This window comes from Mustela erminea, chromosome 14 (genome assembly GCF_009829155.1).
Source record: "Mustela erminea isolate mMusErm1 chromosome 14, mMusErm1.Pri, whole genome shotgun sequence".
Classification (NCBI taxonomy): domain Eukaryota; kingdom Metazoa; phylum Chordata; class Mammalia; order Carnivora; family Mustelidae; genus Mustela; species Mustela erminea.
This window is the reverse complement of record NC_045627.1, coordinates 37,861,883-37,884,666: the sequence shown is the minus strand read 5'-3', so window position 1 is coordinate 37,884,666 and position 22,784 is coordinate 37,861,883. Positions and strand designations below refer to the sequence as shown.

The 22,784-nt window shown below is 57.1% G+C and overlaps 2 protein-coding genes across 10 annotated transcripts in view; one reads left to right on the top strand and one right to left on the bottom strand.

Moving 5' to 3' along the window:
- The window catches only part of CDH23 (cadherin related 23), a 397,771-nt gene that overhangs the window by 88,693 nt on the left and 286,294 nt on the right, over window positions 1-22,784 (bottom strand). For all 7 annotated transcript variants that reach the window (XM_032312921.1, XM_032312916.1, XM_032312926.1 and 4 more), the window contains 7 exons: window positions 19,037-19,226; window positions 18,549-18,694; window positions 16,045-16,264; window positions 14,466-14,618; window positions 12,373-12,486; window positions 9,377-9,525; window positions 632-692 (listed from right to left, as the gene is read on the bottom strand). In XM_032312921.1, the coding sequence (XP_032168812.1) occupies window positions 632-692; window positions 9,377-9,525; window positions 12,373-12,486; window positions 14,466-14,618; window positions 16,045-16,264; window positions 18,549-18,694; window positions 19,037-19,226 (1,033 nt within the window). The remainder of the gene's footprint in view (window positions 1-631; window positions 693-9,376; window positions 9,526-12,372; window positions 12,487-14,465; window positions 14,619-16,044; window positions 16,265-18,548; window positions 18,695-19,036; window positions 19,227-22,784) is intronic.
- Window positions 1,684-9,381, top strand: C14H10orf105 (chromosome 14 C10orf105 homolog). 3 transcript variants are annotated; one of them, XM_032312931.1, is made up of 2 exons: window positions 1,684-1,828; window positions 5,878-9,381. In XM_032312931.1, the coding sequence occupies exons 1-2, from the start codon at window positions 1,699-1,701 to the stop codon at window positions 6,252-6,254; spliced, it is 507 nt and encodes a 168-aa protein (XP_032168822.1). In that variant the 5' UTR covers window positions 1,684-1,698; the 3' UTR covers window positions 6,255-9,381. The 3 variants fall into 3 exon arrangements, with proteins under 3 accessions (XP_032168822.1, XP_032168823.1, XP_032168826.1); XM_032312932.1 differs by lacking the exon at window positions 1,684-1,828 and adding an exon at window positions 2,719-3,065; XM_032312935.1 differs by lacking the exon at window positions 1,684-1,828 and adding an exon at window positions 4,113-4,138.

Genomic DNA, 22,784 nt, shown 5'->3' with positions numbered 1-22,784 from the left:
CCTGACCCTCAGAAGGCTGATCCTGCCCAGAGGTCTTGGGAGCCTGGCTGAGGCCCACGATGGCAAGAAGTCGTCTGCCTCACACTACCATGGCCTGGAAGGATTTGAGGGAGAGGGCGAGAGCCTGCCTTGTACCCTCCTTATGGGAAGGCTGGGGGTCCCTTGATACTCCCATACTCAGACGTGTCAGTGGATTCAATATTTCAGAAGGATCTGGGGCACTACAAAAAGAGGAACTAAAACCAAATTCTTTGTGGGTGGTTGAACTGATGGTTTTGTGTACATCTTTGGGCTAGTCCAATACCCACTGTGTCATCTTGGGGTATCGGCACTCTGATTTTCCTTTAGGGATCCACCCCCCTCTACTCTCAGTCTAGATGCTTTGTGTGAGGGTGCTCTTACCCTGATTTCCAGAGTGGGCAGGTCAGCAGATTTTAGTCTCTGGCCAATAGTAATTAGTTCAGGGATGGTCCCATGCTATATGTTGGGCCAATGACCATCTCCGGGGGGCTCGCTGCTGGGGGCTGCCCTATCCCAAGGCCCCCTCAGTCAGGGTGATATCCCTTGGCTTCGCTTCCCAGACTCCTGGCAGCCCAGAGAAGCTCTGCCATCCTAAGGGGTGCCCACTCACCTTGAAGGATACGGTACCACACACGCCCAAACTCGCCCTCATCCGCGTCTGTGGCTTTCAGCTGAGGGAGAAAGAGACACGTGGTCACTCCTAGAATTCCACCCCACAAGAAGAGAAGATCGTGTATGAAGCCCCTCTCCTGCCCTCCACACCACCCCCAGCCCATCTGGGCCAACTGGTGGTTTCCCACAGAAGCTGGGGTTATGAGAGAGAAGGACACGTCTGTCTGCCTCCTTGCCCCATGAAGACACCTGTTGACGGCTCTTTGCTGCCTTGTATGGCAGGGGACCTGCCAGCTCTGCTCTTTGATCCTCCACGAAGGTCTTGGGGAGAATGGGGGGAGAAGGTGGTTAATGGATGGCACGGTAGCTCTCCAGATCTAGACTTCACGGGGTCAGCCCATAGGAACCTGCTTTCCTCCTTCAGCCTTTTGAGATCCCAGGAGCCTTGTCCCAGTGGAGTGGGGGTGGGGGCAGGAAGCTGGATTGAGGGACTGCTTCTTGTCCACACTTTCTAGATCTGAAACCACTCCCGCCATACTGAGTCCCAGCTGGGCACTGTGTCCTATGACAGCCACTCTGTAGAAACCCCCAAATCCCACCTCCTACCAGGTGGCTCCATCCTCAAGCACCTACACATTTGCTCTGGTCTAGTGTCAGACCCCACCCCGCCCCCCTCGGTTGGCGGTGCCTCAGGCTCCTGCATGGTCTCTGGTGGAACCCGGGGGCGTGCTGTTCTCACTGAGAGATACTGCATGGTATTTATTCTTTTCCACACGGAGTCCAGCCTTGAGGCGGCGGGCAGAGTCACGGCTGGCCCCGCGGCGAGTCCTGTCCAGCCAAGAACTGAACACCTACTCTACCCTGAAGTGAGAAGAGACATTGCTCCCCTGGAAGGCGAGGCAGGAAGAGGCTTCACTCCGTGTGGCTGGGAGGACCCAGGGCCTCGGGACGTAGTCTTGGCTGGTGGTGAATTACTTTGTGATACCCTGGACCTCTCCCTTCGTCCAGGTCTGCCCTCCTCTCTCCACCTCTCCCCGCAACCCTGTGGTGCGCACTGGGGCCGCCATGTTCTTATGGACCATGGCCAGCGGTGACTGGTCTGGGAGAAGGAACCTGATCCAGAGTGGATCCATCTCATCCTTCGCTGGGACTTTGGACTTGGGCCCAGATAAAAAGCAAGTCCGTCTTCCTACTGGTAAGAACTGAGAGGACGTGAGCCCGCCTTCCACCACTCCCTCCTCACCAGCTCTGCCCAAGCCACAGCGATTGATCTCCTTTTGTATCTTGAATGCCAAGTGTGTGCTGTTTCCTCCCCCGGCCAGCCCTCCCTCCAGATACTTGTGTGCTCGCTCCCTCACATTCTCCGGGTTTCTGCTCAAATATCATCTCCTCATCCGGCCTTCTCTGAGCAACGTTATGTGGAACTGCATTCCCCACTCCAATACCGAGGCTGTCCCCACCCCCGTCAGCTGCTGACCTACCGCATCCAAGCTTACTTTCTACATTCCCAGAGAGGGGGGCCCTTGTCCACTGTTACCTCCCCAGAGGGGATGCTCTGGCTTCTGGGAAGAAAGGCGGCTGGGAGAGGGGACGCGTGTGGGGAGGTGCGGGGGGAGGGGTGAAGGTTGTGGGGAGGTCTGGAGAGCCACCACCTGGAGGGGCTCCAAGGACCCACCAGAACTATAAGGAGCAAGCCATGCTGTCCCTCAATCCTGTACCTTCTGCCCCAAGAGCTCTTGGACCTTTGAAAATGTCTCTGACCCCTCGCTTCTGTAGCCAGACACCTTCAAAGGGCAGGTAGTTTTCTGGGAAGCTGAGGGGTAAGCCTGGACGGTGAGGGGCCCAGGGATCCAGGAGGGGAGGAGGAGCACGGGAGCTGTCGGGGCCTATCCCTCTGCTGCTGGGCTGTAGCCCCTCTCCCCTCTCCCTGGTAACCCAGAGGCTGGAGGCCGGCAGGCACTGAATAGCAAGCTGCTGGCCGCCGACCATACCATTCAGACGCCCAGTGGGGGAAGGTGAGAGCGGCTGTGAGGCTGTGAGCTCCTCCCCGTAGCTCCCCAGTGCATCTACCCCCGGCTCCTGCGAGGGCTCCAAGGAGACCGGCTGGAGTGAGGCCCTGGGAGGGCTTGGGAGTGACGGGCTCCTCTGCAGGGCTCCCCTCTCCCTCTGCCTGGCCCAGTTGCCATCCCTACCCTCTTGGCTGTCCCCTCCCCCAAGGCAGGGCCCAAACTCTTCCAGACAAAGCCAGGGCTAGCTGGAGAGTGAGTGAAGACGGCCCACTCTGCCCAGCCTGGCTGACTGAGGGGCACAGGGCACCGCAGAGTCCAGGGCAGGCGAGGGTCACGGTTGGCACCTGCTGCTCCTTGGCCCTCCCGTGGACAGTTAAGACGACCTTTCGACCCAGCTTGGGACGGCTGAGCGCTGGCTCTAAGGTCAGTCAGTGCTCGGGGACTGCAGGAAAAGGCTTGGTGAAGAAAGTGGGGCCAGGCGCTTGCTGGGGTACTCTGGGGAGGATGTGAGGGTATGCTCAGACCTGGGGAATCCCTCTGCTTTTGTAGAAAGTGGAAACGGCCCAGGGCAGGATAGTGACTAGCCCAAGGCCATATAGCAAGATGTGTTCTGAGGTTAGTCCCTGTGCTGCAGCCAGCACTGCTCTACAGAGTTCTGAGGGAAGAAAGAAGGTTCTAGAATGAACTTGCAAGTGATATGTCCAGAGCAGGGCCTGCCAGTGTGCCTTTGGCTTGTGAGCAAGGGTAAGCTTTAACTGCCCCTCAAGACTATTCCTAGCCTTGGTCTGGTAGAGGCCTCTTTTCTCTGCAAGCAGCTGGCCCTTGCTGGATCAGAGGGCCTGTAAAGGGGCTGGCAGCTGGTTTTGCCACGGGTTCCAAGGAGGGTGGCCTGAAATTTTCAAGCACTTGAGAATCTCTTGCTTCTAAGAAAACTACTAAAATGTTAATTAAAGCCTCATTTATCTTTTTTGTTCAAGTGCTTCCGCGGGGACTGAAGTCTGGACCAGCTTTGCTAGCCCAACAGGATCTCCCGATCCATGTGGGGGCCTTACAGTCCTATCAGGACTAATGGGATTGAGACCTCCCCCACTTCTGATTGCCCTTTTCTCCCTCCTAGCCAAATACTGCTCTGGGCAGCAGGAAAGAGGGACAGTTTTCTCCCTGTGGGAGATGGTGTGGGCACATCCCAACCCTTCTCCACGCTCATAGGCAAGGGCGGGCCAAACCTCACATAGCTGCCCAGCCAGAGTGCTTTCCAGGCCCGATGCCTGAAAGGCAGAGGCCATGGGCAGCTAGACGGGCATCAAAATTTCCAGCTTGGAGTTGGGAGGGGTCATGTTCTGTCTGGAAAGCCTGGAAGGAGTGATGGCAGGGAATGGGTGGGCGGTGGGGGTGGGGGTGCCCTGACTGCCCTCCAGTGGCTGGGCGAAGGGCAAGGCTCTAGGCAGGAAGGAGGCTGAGCGCAGGGAGCTAGGAGTGAGGTCCTGCCGCTGCTGGTGAGTGCTTGGGGTAGGGATGGGGGCTCCAGAGGGTGGGGGCTGGGTGTCCCCTCTATGCTCCCTACATTCACAGCACATTTCAGCCCACCGACAGAGCCTTGATGTGACTCTGCTGAGCCATGCTAGAAACTCAACTGTAAGTTTATTCTAGGCTGTGAGCTGGAGGAGGAGGAGAGTAACTTGCTATCCCTCGTCTTTTTTTATTAAGATCCTCTTGGGTACTTTTCTGTCTTGTGTTTGTAGAAATCAAAGATCACCCATGCTGGCCTGTGAGCTGAAGGTAGCCTGTGTGTTTTGTGTGGCCTGTTCTAGTGTTTCAAATATTTGAAAATTCATTTCAAATTTTGGTGGTGGGGGGGTTCAAGTTTGTTTACTTTGTAGCATATCCCCCCTCCCCCACAGTCTCTGGCTTTAACCAAATTTGAAACAGTTGTCAACATTTAAATGTCAGGAACATCTGCCTGAAAAAATCCTGGCAATTTCTGGCTTCTCTTGGGAAACAGGAAGGGCTGACCAACCACACTGAGCCGGTGTTTCATCAGCCTGGCCGAGGCACCCCCACCTCCCTGAGGGCCCTCTCTGTGTAGACCTGCCACCTGCCCTCTGTGGCCACATGTTACCTACTGGCCAGGCCCTCTAGGTATTTTCATCTGCAACTCCAGATATATTTAACCAGAAGCTCAGCCTGATTTTCCACCTCCAAAGATCCTCTGGTGAGCTCCCTCTAGTGGGCTGGTCCTGAGTGAAAGCAGATAACTGGTGTCTGGTGAGGAGGGGTGTGTTTTGAGCCCCACTTCGTGAACCCAGTGGCTCTCTGTCAATTATTTCTCACCTGTTCTAGGAGCGGCTCGTGATCCCAGAGGACTGGGGAGCCACAGGGCCAGGAGTCAGGAAACCTGCTTCTGGCCTTTGCTCAGCCATGGCTCACAGTGTGGGTCTGGGCTTGGCCTTCCCTCGTTGGGGTCTCAGATTCCTTACTTGTCATGGGAGCAGGCTGGGCTGCATTGGGAAGCACCAACAGGAATGCCCATGGGAACAGGCAGATGGAATATGGATCTGCCATGGAGTATGGTGATCTGGGGGCCAGACACCTGTCTGAAGGGGACAACTGCTACTCGACCTTGCTACTGGGTGCCAGGCACCAACCGGCCCTGTGTTGCCACTGTTGAAATTCCGGGATTTCCAGAGAAGCCAGATATCTTATGTGAAATCTCTTGGGGGTTTGGTCTGTGACTTCTAAAATATTCACAATTAATTGAAATTTATAAAAACACTAGACCCAAGGACCCAATGAAACATACCTGTGGGCCCCCAGTTGGCAGCCCCGGGGTTAGATGATTGTCAGGGTCCTTGCCAGCTGCAGCACCCTATAACTGAGGACTCGTTCTGGGTCAGGGAGCAACCTACTGATGCAGCTGGCCAGACATCCCCAGGTTTTTAGGTACAAGAATTGATTTTGCAACGCCAAGAGGCAGTACCCTCCTGTCTCCTCTGGGCAGGTGGGCAGGGGATATAGCAGAAAGAGGACCTGAGTTCGGGACCAGCTTCATCACTTCCTGCTATGTGACCTGAGACTTGTCAGCCTCTCTGGTCCTCCCTGTTCTAACCTGTAATATGGCCACGATGCCGTCTGCAGCTAGGTTAGCAGCCCCCAGCCCCCATCAATGTTCCCTTCCCTTTCCAGCCCCTGGGCTCAGCTGACTTGCCTCTGAGCTCCTGTCCCCTTCCTGTTGCAGGAGCCATGAGCACACAGGGTCCCAGCCCCCCGGCCTTCCTCACAGCTCCTGTCACTCCCGGCAGCAGCACAGAGGCAGCAGACCCCCTCCCCATGCTCATCGCCCTTGCCTGCATCTTCCTCCTGCTGGCCAGCTGTTTGCTGTTCATGACCCTCTGCAAACCGGCAGCGCTGGACCCAACGCAGCGCCGGGCTCGGGAGTGCATGCCCCACCACCCTGGGAGCCCCAGCGAGCCCCAGCTCCGGCTCTGGAAGCGCCTGGGCTCTCTGCGCCGCTCCCTGCACAGCTTCCGCAGGGGCAGGCCTGCTCCCCGACGCCCCCTGCCGGGCTGTGATGACAGCCGGGACTGTGACTGCACGGAATCCACCAAAATGTGACAGGGTGGCCCTGCCCTCCAGGACCCACCCGGGACCCACCCTCGGACCCTCCTGTCTTGGACAGAGCCTGGAATCAGGGGCTGCAGAGGACGTGGGACACACATTCAGCCCCAGTGGTCCCCTGTGTCCCTGGGCCCACGGCCTTTCCCATAGACTGCCCTAGGAGAAATACAGGCTTCTCTACAGACCCTTCAGCTACTGCCTGCTAAAAGACCGCTAGGCTGACTGGGGGGCCAGACGGTACAGCCTGCAGCCCCTGGTACCCTCCCTCCTGGCTCCCAGACACCAACAGAAGTCCTGCTCACCCTCCAGGTGCCAAAGCCAAGTGTGGATTCCAGTGGGAGTTGCTAAATGGCCAAGGGTTCCCTCCAGGCAAGCAAAATACTAAGTCCACATGGCGGGCAAGGTACCGTTTTTCTCTCTGCGCCAACTCAGTGCCCTAGGCTAGATGAAAGCCTGGGGTTTCTCTCCTTGGAATTCCTGGGCCCTACCAGCATTCACCTGAAATCCCCGGGAGCTGCCAGCACCCTTGTGGTGGGTGAGATCCCCAGTGCCCACTGGGAGGAGAGCAAGCAGGAGGCTCTCAACAATACCCAGCTGGTAACCATCTTGGCAGCCATCTTGGTGGCCCCACCCACCTTGCAGGTGCTGACATTACCATGGACCAGGAAGGGGCTGAGAATGGGTTAAGGAGCTCCTTGAGAGCCAGGACCTGTGCTATCAGAGTGGTGGGAGGCAATGTCAGAAGCTAGAAGTGATGCCAGCTGGACTCTGAGAACATGTCATAGCGCTCCTGCCTCACCCGGGGGTGGAGACATCCTCCCTTTGGGGTAGGAGGGTCCAGACCTCTCCAGGAAAGCACCTCAGGTCTGGAGCACACTAGGTCTGCTCTCTTTGAGTTTTTGGCAATTGCGTCATTGACTGGCTACCTGTCAAAGCAAAATCACTCTGGAGTGGACGTCTCAGCATTCCAAAACCCCAAATTCTCCCCATGGGGCCATGCCTGGACACTCTGACTCCCAGATTTGGAGAATGGACAGAGGGATTCTGAGTTGCCTACCTCCTGCTCCAGAGAGTCAGCTGGCCAGGGCCACCTGGTGCCCCGCCATGGGCTGCCCCAGCTCCCCCATGCTTTGTTCGACTCACGGTGCAGTCAGCTGGGTCTTCTCCAAGACTGAGCTCCAGTTTTGCCCCTTGCTCCCAGTGGTTCCAGCTCCAGAACCATCCCTGGTTTCCAACTGCTGGCTAGAGAAAGCCAGAGCTCCCTAGTCTGACATTCAGTGCCTTCTGGGAGCTGGCTCTGAACTATCTTTCTAACCTCACCTTGACCCAAGACTCCAGACGTTCTGAACAACCTACCCTCCCCAGGCTGTGGCTTACGCTGCGCAAGGCACCCTCTCTGTGAGGCCATCTTTGGTCTCCAGCCAAAAGCCACCTCCTGCCTGGAACCCTTCCCATCTCTCAGAGGGACAGCAGGGATCGCTTCTACTCAACAGTGTGGGCAACCCAGGTCTATGTGTCCTCCTTCCTATGTTCTGCGAGTTTGCAGAGAGCGGGACCACCTCCACCCTCTCACATCACCAGTTCCAGGCACAGAAGTACGAACAACGTCTCTATTTCCTGAGTGAAGGGTGGGCCAGCTGGGTGTGTCCCCACCCCTCAAAGCTTAAGGAGTCTTGCAGGGGGAATCTTTATCCCTCACATGCCCCTAAACAGAAGCTCCGTCTCCAAGCATGCTGGTGAGGCCCACTGTACCTTCACAAAGAGTGAGGCCGCCTCTGCCAGAAACTTCCAGGGCCTTGAAGAAGTCACTAATGCCTGATTTCTCCCTTAGACATGGGGAGATTGGGAGCTGCCCTGTCTCACTCCTGAGCTCTAGGATTTCAGGATGTGTCGTGTTGTGTAAATAGAAACTAATTCTTCAGGGTTGGAAAGCGGGGCAGGCCTCGTTCCACGGGCATTCGTTACCCTCTCCCCTTCAGCTTGTTACCCTCAACCTCGTTCCCTTCCCAGAGCCTCCCTGACACACCCCAGGATGAACTGGGTCTAGAGTCAACGGCCCAACACTAGGTGCTCTCTTTCTGGAGGCCGGGGGTGGGGTGGAGAGGTAGGGGGTAGGGCAAGGCTTCCCGGAGGGCCTGAAGGAAACTGAAAAGCTGGGGATGGACAGGGGGGCCCTCACAGCACTGGCCACATACCCCAGCATGTCTCCACTTTGGTCCCGGGAGACTGTTGGTGAATGGGGCAGGTGTGAGGCTAGAGGAGCAGCCGAGCCCCAGAGGAAGGGAACCTCTCGGCTCCTTCTGGAACAGTCCTCCAGCCTCTGGCAAATCCCTGGAGCTTCCTGGATTCTCTGGGCCTCTGGAAGTCGGCACCCTGCTCCCCCTGCTCCCAGCCCATTTCCTGCCAGGCCCCTGGCCCTGGCCTAGCGAGCAGGACACACTTCCAGCCCCTCCCGATGCTGGGAGCTTGCCCCTGAGGACAGGCCCAGATTTGCTGTATTTGGCTCAGCCTCTGCTTCCACAGCTGGTGAAGAGGGTGATTCAGCCCTGCCCCCCCCCCCCAGCAACGGAGGCCTCCAGGGCAAGCTGGGGGAGGGCACCCGAGCCCCACTTTCTGATCCTCCCCTTTCTCCCTCAGAGCCTCAGAGCTATTACTCTAGCTCCCTGGGCAAAGGAGCTCTTTCTTCTTGTGCTTGTTTACTTCCCCAGAGGGGAGCTTTGGCCAAGGGCCCCATGAAAGCCTCTCTGTTCTGGGCCTAGCTGGGCCCTGGCTGTTTCCCCTCACCTCCTTGCTGGGAAAATGTGACTGACAGCTCCATCCCCTTGCTTTTCTGAAAGGCCCTCTGGGTGGCATGGGGGAAGAGGAGGGGGTTTGGGGGAAAGGCGGGAGGCAAGGTCTTCCTTCTGTTTTGCGGGGAGCCAGGGTACTGTCGTAGGCCACAGAAACTAAAAGCCTGGTCTCCCCGAGAGGGAGGAGGGTGCCTGGCTACTTCCGGGGCAGCCGCTGGACCCTCCCATTTCCATCCCTTCACATGGCAGGGCCACAATGCCACTGAGCGTGTGTGCAGCCCTGCGTGCCCCCAGCCCACCAGCTGCCCCCAGGGGGCCACGGCCACCTGCCTGCACGATGCTGTGTCCTTCAGGGATGTCCTCTGGGATGCTGGCCTCATAGCTGCTCTGCAGAAAGATGGGCCGGTTGTCATTCACGTCCAGGATGGTGACGAACACGGTGGCCGTTCCCGTGCGCCGCTTACCTACGGGGCCATTGTCTGTGGGAGTAGAAGGTGGATGGGTTGTTAGCAGCTGCCTGGTGGGCAGACTCCCTGGGCATGTGTCCCGTGCATCCCACCTGCCCTGGCCTTTGTAAGGGGCGGCTCTTTCCTTTTTATAAATAGAGGATAAGACTAACGATGCTTAACCTCTCCCAGGTGTTATTCTAGCTCATTCCACCCTTGTAAGAAGCGTGGGAAGTAGACGCTGTTACTATCAGCCCCATTTTACAGAGGAGGGAACTGAGGCACAAAGGGGTTCCATGGCAGCTCCTAGAAAAGAGACCCATGTCAGGTCCCAGATCACTTGTGAGTGCAAACTCACCAGGAAAAACTGTCTTTGAAGATGCAAGAAGTTAAGAATTTGGAGCTGAGATATCCCGGACTGGCTGGGTGGGCCACAGACCCCGGGACAAGGGTCCTCAAGGGAAAGAAGGCAGAGGGAGCTTTGATTTGGAGACAAGGTCACATTAAATCAGAGGCATGGATTGGATTCTTGCAGCCACAAGCCCAGGAGGACTTAGAGCCACCAGAAGCTGAAGGAGTCAAGAAAGGGTTCCCTCCTAGAGCCTTGAGAGGGGGATGCAGCCCTGCCAAACCTTGATTTTGAACTTCTGGCCTCCAGAGCCCTGAGGAAATAGATCTCTACTCTCCTAAGCTACCCAGTTTATGGTAATTTGTTAGAGCAGCCCAAGGAGACAGGCACAGGTGTGGGGATCACAGGCCAACAGCTCTCAGGGGGCCAGGTGGGCAAGACCTGTGGGGGCACACACACGGAGGGCCCGCCTCAACGGGCAGCTAGGCTCTCTTCCAGTCCACTGTGTAGGACCGAGGCCGAGGGTGGACCCAGTGACACGAGATCTTCCGATTTCTCCAGAGAAACCGGACATCTGGGCTTCTGCATAAAATCTGATTTTTAAATGTTCCCGACTAGCTGTCATTCTGTATGGAACGAGAGGTGGGTTAAACATGCCTACAGGACGGGATCAAACATGCCTGTAGAGGATTGGGTCTCTGGGTCCCGGGCACTAGGGTTTCTGATTTCTAGGCCTTAGGTGTCCAGGGGTTCCGCCCCTTCGGTTCCCTACGGGACCCTCCTCAGGCTGGGGACATGGCTCAGCCCCAGGGGCGGCTGTCAGGTTGTCCTCCCTGGAGCGAGGAGCGTGTGCCCTGGGCTCCATGTCTGGGCAAGGATGGTCACCCCAGGGAGGGGGACACGTAGCTGGCTCTGGCTGAGGATGAGGGATAACTCCATCCTTCCCAGGCCAGCTGACCACATGCTGGGGGCACAGTTGCGTCTCCCGGTTTAGGCGATCTTGCCCTCCTAAGTTCCTCTCCAAGCCCAGCCTCCCACTGCCCTGGAGGTCCTATCCTATTTACTTCGCCGGCTGGGGACAGCATGAGCTGGCAGGCCCCATCAGAGGTCTGATCCCGAGCCTCCGTTTCCTGCCAGGCAGTGCCTGATACAGCAGGAACACGGGGTCTCATGAGGCAGGGAGGAGAGCAAGGCAGCGGGTGGATGCTTCTGGGTATGGGGTGGCCTGGGGAGGGGCTGCTGGCTGGAAAGGGGGAGCCACAGAAAGCTCATTCCTTCTCACTTGCAGCTCACTGCGGATGTCCAACTGGGTGCTCCTACAAGGGGGGACACAGGCCTCATCACACGCTTCTTTCCATCCAGAGCCCTCAGGGGCTCCCTACTGCCTGGAGACCAGAGACCAAATTGCTGGCCCAATGTTTGGGCCTCTACAAGCCGGCCCTACCTGAGTGTGGCCTTCTTCCCTGTGTACATCATACCACGAGCCAGCTGCTGCCACACATGCGTGCACACGCAGCTCTTTCCCATAGCCAGGTCTCTGCCTGGGCTGGTTCCTCTGCCTGGAAGGCCCTCCCTGCTTCTCGATATACTGAAACCCGACTTGGCCTTTGAGGTGGTGACAAGCAGGTGTCTGTCTGGCGGCACCACCCTGCTCTTGAAGGCAAACTCGGCTCCTGAAGGTTCGTCTGAGAACACTACCTTCCTGACTCTGAGGCCTGGGCTTCAGAGCAGGCCTGACCATGCCCCGACTCTAGGGATGGGCCAGGAATTCAGGTCTAACTAGCACATCTCTCCTCCCTTGACCATGGTGAGGGCTTCAGGGACAGGCACGGGGGCAGATGAACTAATTCATCAGAGCTCCTCTGGGGCTCAGCTGGGAAGACCAGCAAAGGGACAAGGGCTGTCTCCCTGCTGCTGCACTTGATCCCAGAAAGATTCAGGCCAGGGATACAGCAACCAGTGGCCACTCAGTCAGCCAGGGGATGAGAACTACACATGGGAGGCCGAGCTAGCCGCTGCAGAGACTGAGGCCTCATGGCCCCAGTTGGGCCCCAAATCCAGTCGTACCTGAAGCTCCATCATCCTATGGACTGGTTTTGTGAGCCCAAATTGCTTCATTTCATTTTAAAAAACTCGCAACCCAGACTCCTAACTAATCCAGAGACACTCCCTGCTGTCACTTCCTCTAAGGAGACTTCCTCCATCACACCCTTCCCCAACACCTCCCTTCGAGAGATACTCTGGGCTCCTCCCTTCCCCCTTTCTGCATCGCTTGGCCTGGGGTTGCCGTGATCTGTCTACACCCCACCATCTGAACGGCCTGCATGTAAGCGCTGCAGGCTAAGCCTCCTGCCCACCCCAGGGCTCAGGGATACCCTGACGTCTAGCTGCCCTTTCTCCACGGATGTCAGTACACAGTCTCGGGCTCCAGGTCTGGCTTCTGGGGTCAGACACTGCAGGCCGTAGATGGGCACCCCACTAGACTGCCCAGACCCGTGCTTGTGTGGTGTGCTGGTAGGGATGGGGCGTACCGATGGCCTCCAGGACAAGGGTGTATGCCGCTGTTGTCTCCCGGTCCAAGCTTACTACGGTTCTCACAATGGCATCACGGTAGCCCACGCTGAACTTTCCGTCAACGTTTCCACCTGTGGGCCAAAGAAAATGAAGCCTCTGTGAGGAGCCAGGCCTTCTGCCAGGGAAAGGGTGGTGGCACCCAGCTCTGCTTCTGGGCCAGGACATGCCAGGGGTAGTCGGGGAGGAAAAGGCCATGCTGCTTACTCAGCCCTGCCCGAGGACAGGGTTCTGCTGGGGCTGGGGGGTTCTGATGAGCGTGTGGCCTGCATGGGTTCAGGTGGGGGTGCCAAATGCCTGAAATCATAAGGGTTGAACATTCATTGAGCACCTCCTGCATACCAGGCACTCCACGTGGAATCTTGTCTCATCTGTACTATCACAGCCCACTTCACAGGGAGGGAAATCAGTCTGTTAGCAAAGTTACGAGTGTTGCCCTGAGTTACAGTACCAGCTTGGCATTCTGATTCCTGAGCCTGTGTCCTTCACCGTTCTGCCAACTGCCGATCGGATAGGAGTGTCTGAGCAGTTAACCTGGGTTGAGGCTTTTTTATAGGGGGCCAGGACTTTGGGGGCAGCTAAGATATTTTTCCAGGTCCCTTATCTTGGATTCTCTGAGTGGGGATTCCTGGAGGCTCCACGGAGTAAAGAGTAGGGGCAGGTGGCCGGGGTGGGAAGTGGGAGGGTCTCCTCTCCAAAGTGGACAGAAAAGGACTCCATCTGAACAGCATGAAGACCCCTCCCCAGCCGACTGGTAGGCAATGTGCTGTTCTGGGCAGCAGAGGGCGCTGCGGCACTGGGTTTGGGCCAGCTTGGACCAGGACCCCCACACAGCTCCTTGCGGAAAGAGCAAATTAAAATCTGAGAGTCCCAGCTGAGAGGGCTCTCCGCAGGTCAGCAGAAACTGGCCATTTTAGGGCACTGGGAAAGCATCCTGGGAGCTGCCAGGTGCTCCCTTTTCCTTACATGGTTTGCCCTTGGGTAAAAGGCCTGGACCCCTTGTGGATGGTCTGAAGCACCATTCACATGGAACAAAATCTGGTTCCTAGGGGTGGGGGAGAAACTGAGGCACAAGTAGTGCTGGGTGCTGAACCGCGGCTGGTCCACATAGTCGGGGCTTGATAATGAAGCCTTTCTTGGAGCAGTGTTGAGGACTGGACAGTGAGGAGGTGGCCTGAGGGTGCTGGGCCTCTTTAGGGAGGGGAAGGAGGGAAAGATCTGCAAAGGAGAGGCTGAGGGCTGCTGTAAGAAATGATCAGCTGTGAAGCTGGGATCCCTTGCTCTAGGGGCCCAGGAGACTGGTTTGTGCACTGAATGTAGGTAACGTGGCTGCAGGCAGGCCATGGACAGAGAGAAGACAGCCAGTGATACAGCCAAGGGACAGCTAAGGAATGTCAAAGAATGGCCCCCCAGCATCCCAGCACCTCTCAGGCGTGTCAGGGACTGCAGCCTGTTGGGCAACTGTTCTAATCCAGGCATGACTAACACGTGGCATGTTTACTACCACTTACTGAGCCTACTGTCACAACAGACATTACTAATCGATCATGACTCCCTTTCTCCTATGGAGCCAGGACACGGCCTCATTGGATTTCTCCACAGCTCTCTACTTTGTATCTGTGAGCGGAAACCATTTTATTTAGAAGGATTGAAACCATTTGTCTCTAAGCAGATGGGAATTCTCATGAGAGAAGAGTTCCCAGGGAAGAACAAGATCACAGTGTTCCAGTCATGGCTTTATCGCCTGGATGTGGGGGCGGAGTCGGGCGGCAAGGCTCCTCCCCAGGAGTCACGGGCTCTCCCTCCCTCAAGACTGCACCTGGGTAAGGTCCCCAGGCTTTGAATAGGCTCGGGAGGCTCCCAGTGGGTCAGGCCAGAGGGATCCAGCTACAGAACCCCTGGGAAAAGCCAAGAGCAAACCCTCTGGGAGGCTCCAGCAGGAGCTAAAGCCTGGTGGGGACAGCCGACAGAGGCCCCTCCCCAATCTGTGCCCCCCTGTACCCCGGGCCTGTGGCCGGGTACACATCTAGAAGGGGAGGAGGCAGGGCCACACCTGTGATGAAGTAGCTGAGCTCAGCATTGAGGCCCACATCATTGTCGGTACAGTTCAGCCAGACCACCCGGAACTCCCGTGGCACGTCCTCAGACACGGAGACATTGTACACGGCCGGGAAGAAGGTGGGCGTCTCATCGTTCACGTCCAGCACTGTGGGCAGAGTCAGCGCACAGGGCTAGGCCTGCCTTCTGCTCCGGAGAGCCCAACGCCGGAGGCGGTGGGAGCTGACACGTCTTGGTAGTGAGCTGAGGGTCCCCACGCCTGCTGGGGTCAGGGCAGAGCTGACCAGGGCTCCTTGGTCTCTCGTGGTCCTGCTCCCTGCCAGGGGGCTTTGGTGCTGTTGGTGATGCTGCTGCCGCTGCCATTCAAGCCAGGAGAGAAACCCCCAGGGCCTCCCTCCAGTAGATGCCTCACAACAACAGTGGTGATGATGATGGTGGTGACAGTGATGGTGACATCGCAGCTCTTCTCATGTCGAGCTTGCGCTAAGTGCTTCCCATACACCATCCGAATTGCCCCTCCTAACTCCCTCATGAGGCAGGCATCCTTAGACATACCACACAGAGGAGGGACAGGATCTCAGAGCAGTTGAGTCACTTATCCCATGTCACATAACAAGTGAGCGGCAGGGTTGGGGTCTCGGGGAGGCCAGCCCCTAGTCTGTCATGGGGTCCTAGGAAAACAGCTGGCTTTGAGGATTTCCCCACCCCAAAAAGCCTCATTTCCCTTAAAGACTTGGTTTCTCAGCTGCTGGGATAGTCTTCACGGTGAAATGCTCCCACCTCCCCGTGCTGGCTCCTAGTTGTGTTAACACCAGGGGAATAATGGGCTCATCTGAGGACCTGGCTTCTGCAGAGGCCTGGAGGAAAATCCCCTCTAACAGCACTGAGCACCTCTGTGTCAGCCACTGCTGCACAGGCGGGTCCCCAGACCAGCCCCAGGAACCCTCAAGGCAAGCGTGGCACCAACAGATGAGAGCATGCCTTGGCACGTCTCAGGCTGTGTCGGTTTGTACTGAGTGAACCCGCACCCGCACCAAGCCCCTGGGGGCCAGCAGAAGCCAGAGAACAGGCCACATCTTGCCTGTCACACTCTCTACTTACTTTACCTCCCTGTGGTTAGTTCTGCCCCTTTGGCAACAGCTCGTGTCAATGTCCCTGTTTTATTCCAAGAATTAAAGATGTGACCAGAATGGAAGAGAAATCATAAAGGGCCTTCGCCTTGACCTTCCCCAGCCTGCAGCTAACTCTGAGGTCCCCACTGACCACCCCAGGGCAAGTCCTCTCTGTTGTTCACTGGGATCAAAGATGCTAGGAGGAGTCCGGGACCTTGGAAGTGGATCCAGGCCCCCAGTCCAGGGCCGGGGACTGAAGGCTCTGCTGGCATTTTGGACATGGCAGAGGCAAAGAAGACTGCCCAGTAGCATGGTTGAGGCAGGTACCCCATCAGCAAGGCACCCTGTGTCCACCTGGACGGGGACAGCAGTGGGGGGGGGGTCGTGGTCTCCTCAGCCCTCCCGGCGCGGCTCCGGGTCCCATGCGCCCACCACATGGTCAGCAGCACCTTCACCCCTCACCTCGGATGGTGAGCGTGCTGGTAGAGCTCTTGGTGGGCGTGCCCGCGTCACTGGCCACGACGCGTAGCTGGTACTCGGCGACGCGCTCACGGTCCAGCTCTGCAGCAGTGACCACCACACCACTGCTGCTGTTGATGAGGAAGTCCATGCGGGGCATGGCCACCTGCATGCGGTACGACACCAGCCCATTCGGGCCTTCGTCCAGGTCGACGGCCACCACCTGAGGGAAAGCAGGGGCCACGGGAGGGGTGGGGACAGGAGGACTTCGCCTTGAGAAGGTCCCCTCCTTCCCCCGACCCGTACTCAGCTCTAGCCAGACACGCCCGCTCCCCTCAGCATGTCTGGCCACTGTTCCCAGTGCACCTGCCCAGCTGCTAAGAGGGCGGCATGTCAGAGCTGAAGGGATCCGATACATCACAGGGGATCAAGGGGGCAGGGAGGGGAAAGCGCTTTCTAGAACAAGAGTCTAGCTCCCCATAGCTTTCCCCTTCAAAACCCCATTCTCCTCCTTGGCAAGTTCCCCTCCACCCCCCATGGATGCTGGGTGGCTCGGGGCTCCGAACTGCGTCATGTTCCAGCAGGCTTCCTGGCAGCTGGCTGGAAGCAGTGGGGACAGCTCCAAGGGCCCTGGGACCATGTGCAGCTCTGCTACATAAAACGACCAATGGTGCTCTCCCCAGCTTCATTAGACAACAAGATGATGGAAAGGGGTGACTTTTAAGTCACCTGATGTATTATTTTGAAAACGTCGTTTGAGGCCACGTGTAGGCAAGCATTCCCCAAATCCCTACACTGTTCCTGTCTGCACCCCTAGTCCTGAGGACAATTCTCCTGACTCAAGACCTTGATATATAGAAAGTTTCATAGAAGAGGATTCAGATACTTTGAGAGAATGTGAATAACCAGGATTAAGTCCAGATTCTCAAGACTGAAAAATGTCAAGATCATCCAGCTTAAATCACATTGAACAAACCGGACAATAAGATGTCTTCTCAAATTGAATGTTTTCCACGATGGGGGGATCACTACTTCTAATTTATCTGCAAACAGCTCTAATTCCTGGAGAAAGTTCTTCCACAGATCCCAACAGAAATCACGATCCATCCAGGTTGTGGGGTGGGGGGGTTGGAACGCATGGCTCTTGTCAGAACCCTCTTCCTATATCTAAGGATGGTTCCCAAGCTAACTGCTCCAGCTCCTTCAACCATCTTTTCATGCCTGAGCTAGTTAGGTCCTCTGTGAACTCAGAAACTACACTGTCTGCAAGCCCCTGGAGAGCAGGCTGAGGGGCTCTCTCACCCACCTGCCCCCTCCTACTTCAGGGGGCTCCTCAGGGACTGGCTGCTGTTCCCTGGATTGTAGCTCCCCCTGCTGGGCATTTGGGAGAATGTCCTGCTGGAGAGAGAGCTCCCTGAGACCTTCGAAGACCACTACTAATCTCTTCTCACAGATGAAGACACTGAGGCACAGCGGGCCCACAGGGCATCGCCAAGGTGACTCACTGTGTCATCCTGACAAAAAACTGTGTCTTCTTCGAGTGGAATCAGGCTAACCCTTTGCCATCAGATCCTGCTGTGTCTCAGGTATAACCCCCCACACCAGACACCAGATCATGAGCCCATCAGCCACCAGGGAACTCCCGCAGTCCGAGGGCCACCTTACTGCACACACGTGTCTGACTGAATCCCCACAGCACAGCCAGGCAGGTACTAGTATGAACCCCATTTCACAGGTGAGAAAACTGAGGCCCAGCGAGGTTAAGTTGTTTGCTCTAGGTCACACAGCACACAAGTGGGAAGAAGTTGGGATCCACACTCACGCTGGGTGCACTCCAAAGCCCATGCTCTTAAACATGAGGGCCTTCTGGTGTTTCTAAACAGGCATGCATCATCTTTCCAGAATGAGCTCCTTCAGGGCCTCCTTGACAGGGGGTGATGGAGCAGGAGGCAGAGGGCCAGGTTCAAGATTAGGCCCTACCTCTTCTTGGCTACAAGTCTCTTGAAGCCTCCTGCCAAGTGGGGAGGGTGCCCCCCACTGTGTGAAGCTGCTCTGGGGCTGATGGGAGAGTGGCCTGCCCGTAGAAGCAGGGTGCCAGGGTGACACCCATCAACCCTCTCTATGATCTAGAACCAGCTACCACTTGTACTATTGAGGGCCTTGGTCCAGACCTCCATAATCAGGACCTGCTTGACTTGCCTTCCCGGAATTCTGTCCTCTCCCTTGGTGCTTTCCCTCCACCTCTCTAAACCCCCTGTCCTTTAAGACCCAGCTCAAGCCCCTCCTCCTCCAGGAAGCCTTCCATTACCTCTCTCAGAGCACTGACTCTCCAAGCCTGGCCCAGACTGTGACCTGTCCGATGGTCTCGGCTGGCTTCCCCTGCCCCACCCCTGCAAAGTGTTCAGCATGAGGCCAGGCGCCCAGGGCCTCCTCTGCCCGCCTGTTGGCTGGGTGAGACGAGGTGAGGGAGACAGATCAGGAGCTCAGGCCAGGAAAGAGAAACTCACCTGGTAGACAGAGACCCCGGCCGGAGTGCCTTCGAGCACCTCAGCCACGGAAGGCAGGTTCTGAAAAGTGGGGTCATTGTCGTTGAGGTCCAAGAGGTTCACAAACACCGTGGCGCTGCTGGTGGCTCTCAGAGGAGGCCTGCCACCTGGGGGTGCCAGGGAGAGGGAGACAGGGGTGCAAAAGAGACAGGGACAGGAAGAAAGGGAGAGTGGGGAGAGGGAGGCAGACTCAGTGAGGTCTCCCTCCCAGGGGTCCCTCCAGGGAGCAGCCTGGGCCTTGCACGCTCCCCTGCCACCTCCACCCCCTGAGGGTACTTTTGGGGCTCACAACAGACAAGAAGGTGTTACCCCATTCTTAGCGATCATGACACGGCCCTCTTGTACCCAGGCCTCGCGACCCAGAAAGGACAGGTCATCAGGAGAGGCCCCCAGTACCCTGAGAGTCAGGGGCCCCCGCCGAGGTGTGTGGGGCTGCAAGGGACACATACAGTCAGTGACAGAGACGATTATCCTGCGCATCAGCTCCGCCTCGTCAGGGTCGGGGTTCTCCCGATCCAGCATGACATGGGTGGTACGGATCTTGCCGGTGCTGCTGTTGAGGCTGTAGAACTTGTTAGGCGGCTGGATGCTGTACACCAGGGTGCCGTTCTCCCCCATGTCTGGGTCCATGGCCACCACCTGCCCGGGAGGGAGCCCAGCCTCCACTGAGCCCAGCTGTGGAGGGTGTCCCTGAGCCCACACCCCTGTCCCTCCCTCCCTCCCAGCTCCATAGGGGCTCTGATGGGGGACGGGAGACAGGAAGTTCATGAGATGGGTCAGCAGTGGAAGTCTTGAGCTCCTTGGCCACGCAGTTTTACCCTTAGGCCAGTCCCTTTCCCCACTTAAGGCCCAGCCTTCTGTTTCTAGAAGCAACAGCTGGCACAGCTGTGGGAAGCTCTCCATACCCCATGCATGCCCGGCCCTCGGCAAGTACAAGTACTGTGGGGACAGCCCTAGGAGGAGGAGATCTACAGTTATGCCCATTTCACACAGGAGGCTCAGCGAGGCTCCCCAGGTCTCTCAGCCCGAAATGACCCTGTGCCCCTCCAGAGCCCACACTAGCAGTCAGCAGGCCACGCTGCTTGCACATCTTTGTGTCACTGCTTTCCAGATGTGTGGGGCAACACGTTCATGGGTTTTTAGGGGAGCAGGGGATGCCCAGTAGGTCCATGATCATGGAATTCTTTGGGGACTGGGAATTCTTCAGGAGGCTGGAAAGGGCTGAAGAGGCTGAACATTTGGCTGAGCTTTGGGAAGAATCTGAAACCCTGAATTTGGGGAACTGCCTTCCTTTGGACTTTCTGTGAGGCAATTTGAAAAGAATTAGTCTTCTGTGACACCAGGAATGACAGGGTGGGGGAAGGGAGCCAGAGGGGGCCTGCCACCTGTGGGTGACAAGGCCACCAGGTTTAGAGGGTGAGTCCCAGCAAGTTGGGGCTATTGTGGGTTGGGGGAGGCCGGAGAAGAGAGAAGGGTGAGCCTCCCTGCCTGAGAAGGGGGGGGGCTTTAACTCTCCAAGCCCCCTGACTTGGTTCCCCACTTATAAACCTCACCCTGTGAAGGGATCAACCTGAGTGCCCTCCTAACCCAGGGCAACCCCCAGAACCCATTCTCTTCCCATCCCCATGCCTGCCAATCTCCTGCTTTGGAGAAAACCTCCCTAGCATCTACCTCCCCCAAGGGGGAAGCAGAACTGAGCAGGGGACACAGGCCAGCCTCAAGGTCATACAGCGCCAGTCTGGAGGCTGACCCAGCTTCCACTGTGGAGGTCTCCCAAGGTCCCAGGACAGCAGCAGGACTCACCCCCACGCTCATCCTTTGCCCTGTGTGGCAGAGGTCACGGTGGCACCAGAAGGGGACAAGATCAATGGGAGGGGGGCGGTGACCACAGTCCCCAGGGCCGCATCAGGACAGTGTCATTCTTAACTCCAGGATGCTCAGTGATGACAGCCTGGCCTTGTCAGCTCCTTCATCTTACTTGATGTGGGGACTTTTGTGCTTTGGCAGCAGAATCTGTCCCTCCTCTGGCTTAGTCCCCAGCCGGAGGTATCTCTGGGACCAGCAGACCAGAACAGAGAGATGGGTTGCCCTGGCCGAGGGCCCCCACCTTGCCCCCAGGTCCGGAGTGGCCAGGGAGAGGGGCCTGTGCTGGCGCTGAACCCTGAGCCCTGTAGGGCCTCCTGCTTCAGAGAGGTGGGAGGGGAGTGCGTACACCTGGCCGCACCAGGGGGCAGGCCTGAGGGGCCCCCGCTGGCTGTGGAGCACGTCACTCACTGTAGTTTCCTCAGCCTCTGTAAAGGGGACCCCTGTGCTGACAACGGGAGGTGGGGCCCTTAGGCATGCCGGTGTCACTTCAGCCAGGCAAGTCATTTCGCTGACAAAGGAGACCGGCAAAGCTTGTATTTCTACTATGCTTCTCTCTAGAGGAGGAAGGTTTTTAGTCCAATTTTTCCAGATGGGGAAACTGAGGCAGAGAGCAATTAAATGATCTGTTCTAGGCTAGCAGCTTGTTGTTGAATGTGCAGAGATAATTTTACATGGTGGAGAGTGGGGGGCTTCTCCTTATCTCTCGCTGCCCCTGGGGTGAGTGTCCCAGGGTGCCTGGGTAGCTGCTTCCAAGGGACCCTAAGTGGGGGCTGGGCCCTGGCTTCTGCCTCTCAGCTCACTCCCTGGTGGGGAGGGGGCACAGGAGAGGGGGGCCGACTGCGGCTAGCCTCCTGCAGGCTCCCTGCCAGGCAACTGCGTAGAGTCTCACCACTTTCCCTCTTCATTTCCCGTGTCACACTGTCGTTTTTCTCCTGGCCTGACGGGGAATAATTTTCTCCCTCACCCCTCTCTTATTTTGCTGGAGGGCTTTGAAAGGCTCTAAATCAATGCCCATCAGCCAGGTCCTTGAAGGAGCCTGTGGGAGCCCGGAGGGAGGGCTGGGCCAAAACCTCGCTTGCAAAGGGAAAAGGGCCAAGCCGCAAGCTCATGCCGGGGCGGGTGCAGGCTGACGCACATGCCGGGACAGCTCGCCGTGCCCCGGGATGCAGGCACACGCTTGTCTGCACACAGCTCTCAGCAGTCACTGGTGTTTGGGAGAGTTGTGGGGCACACCCTTGGTCTGACAAGGAAGACCTGACGGGACCTGGCAGAGCTGGGGGGCAGGTGAAGCGGGGAAGAAAGATGAATGAAGTCCACCACTGACTACCATTTGCCAATGTTTGAATTCTTACAATGCACCTGGCACTGTGCTAGGCACTGGGGTTCAACAGCAGACAAGATGGATAGGATTCCAGCACGGGAGGCGTGGTGACAACAGCTACCATGAATTTACCACTCACTGTGTGGCTCATTAAGTAGGGACTACAACTCGATCATGTGGGGACCCCTACCAGCCCCATTTTCTAGATAAGAAAGTTGGTGCACAGGGGTGCCTGGGTGGCTCAGTCATTAAGCGTCTGCCTTGGGCTCAGGTCATGATCCCAGGGTTCTGGGATCCAGCCCTGCATCGGGCTCCCTACTCAGCGGAGAACCTGCTTCTTTCTCTCCCACTCCCCCTGCTTGTGTTCCCCACCCCCCACCCCCGTCAAATAAATAAAATCTTAAAAAAAAAATCAGAGCACAGAAAGGTGTGGTGACTTGCCAAAGGTCACAGAGCTGGAAAGGAACATGGTTGGGATTAGACCCTTGACATTCTGGGATCAGAGGCTGCCTGCTTAATAACTAAGCTACACTGCCTCTGAATGAGTTAGCAACCTAATAAACAAATAAAACACAGATGTGGGATCAGCTCCGGAAGAAACGGTGAAGAGAGCAGACAGAGCCCCATTAGACAGGGTGGTCAGGGAGGGCTTCTCTGAGGAAGTGGCATTTTAGGCTAGGGCAGGAAGAGGAGAAAGAGGCAGCCCTGAGAAAAGCAGGGGTGGGGGGCAGAGGGAGAGGAATGCTCTCCTCGGTGGGGGGGGAGGGAAGGGCTTGCACAGAGGCTCTGAGGGGAGGAAGAGTTTATTGGGTTTGGGAGGCTGAGAGGCCAGCGTGTGTGGTGGGGGGTACTGAGTGTGGGAAGAGTGGTGGGACGATGTGTCAGGAGGGGGCAGCCCCTATGCAAACATGACCTCCTCCTTGACATCACCTCTGGGTCAGCTGCCCCCCTAACTCCCTTTCTCCATCTCAGCCATAGCTCTTACCTCACCCAGGGCCACTGTGTGGCCT

Coding starts and splice junctions, on each gene's coding strand:
- C14H10orf105 (XM_032312931.1), top strand. CDS start 1,699: ATGTTCTTATGGACCATGGCCAGCGGTGACTGGTCTGGGAGAAGGAAC. Junction 1,829..5,877: donor GCAAGTCCGTCTTCCTACTG/GTAAGAACTGAG, acceptor TTCCTGTTGCAG/GAGCCATGAGCACACAGGGT.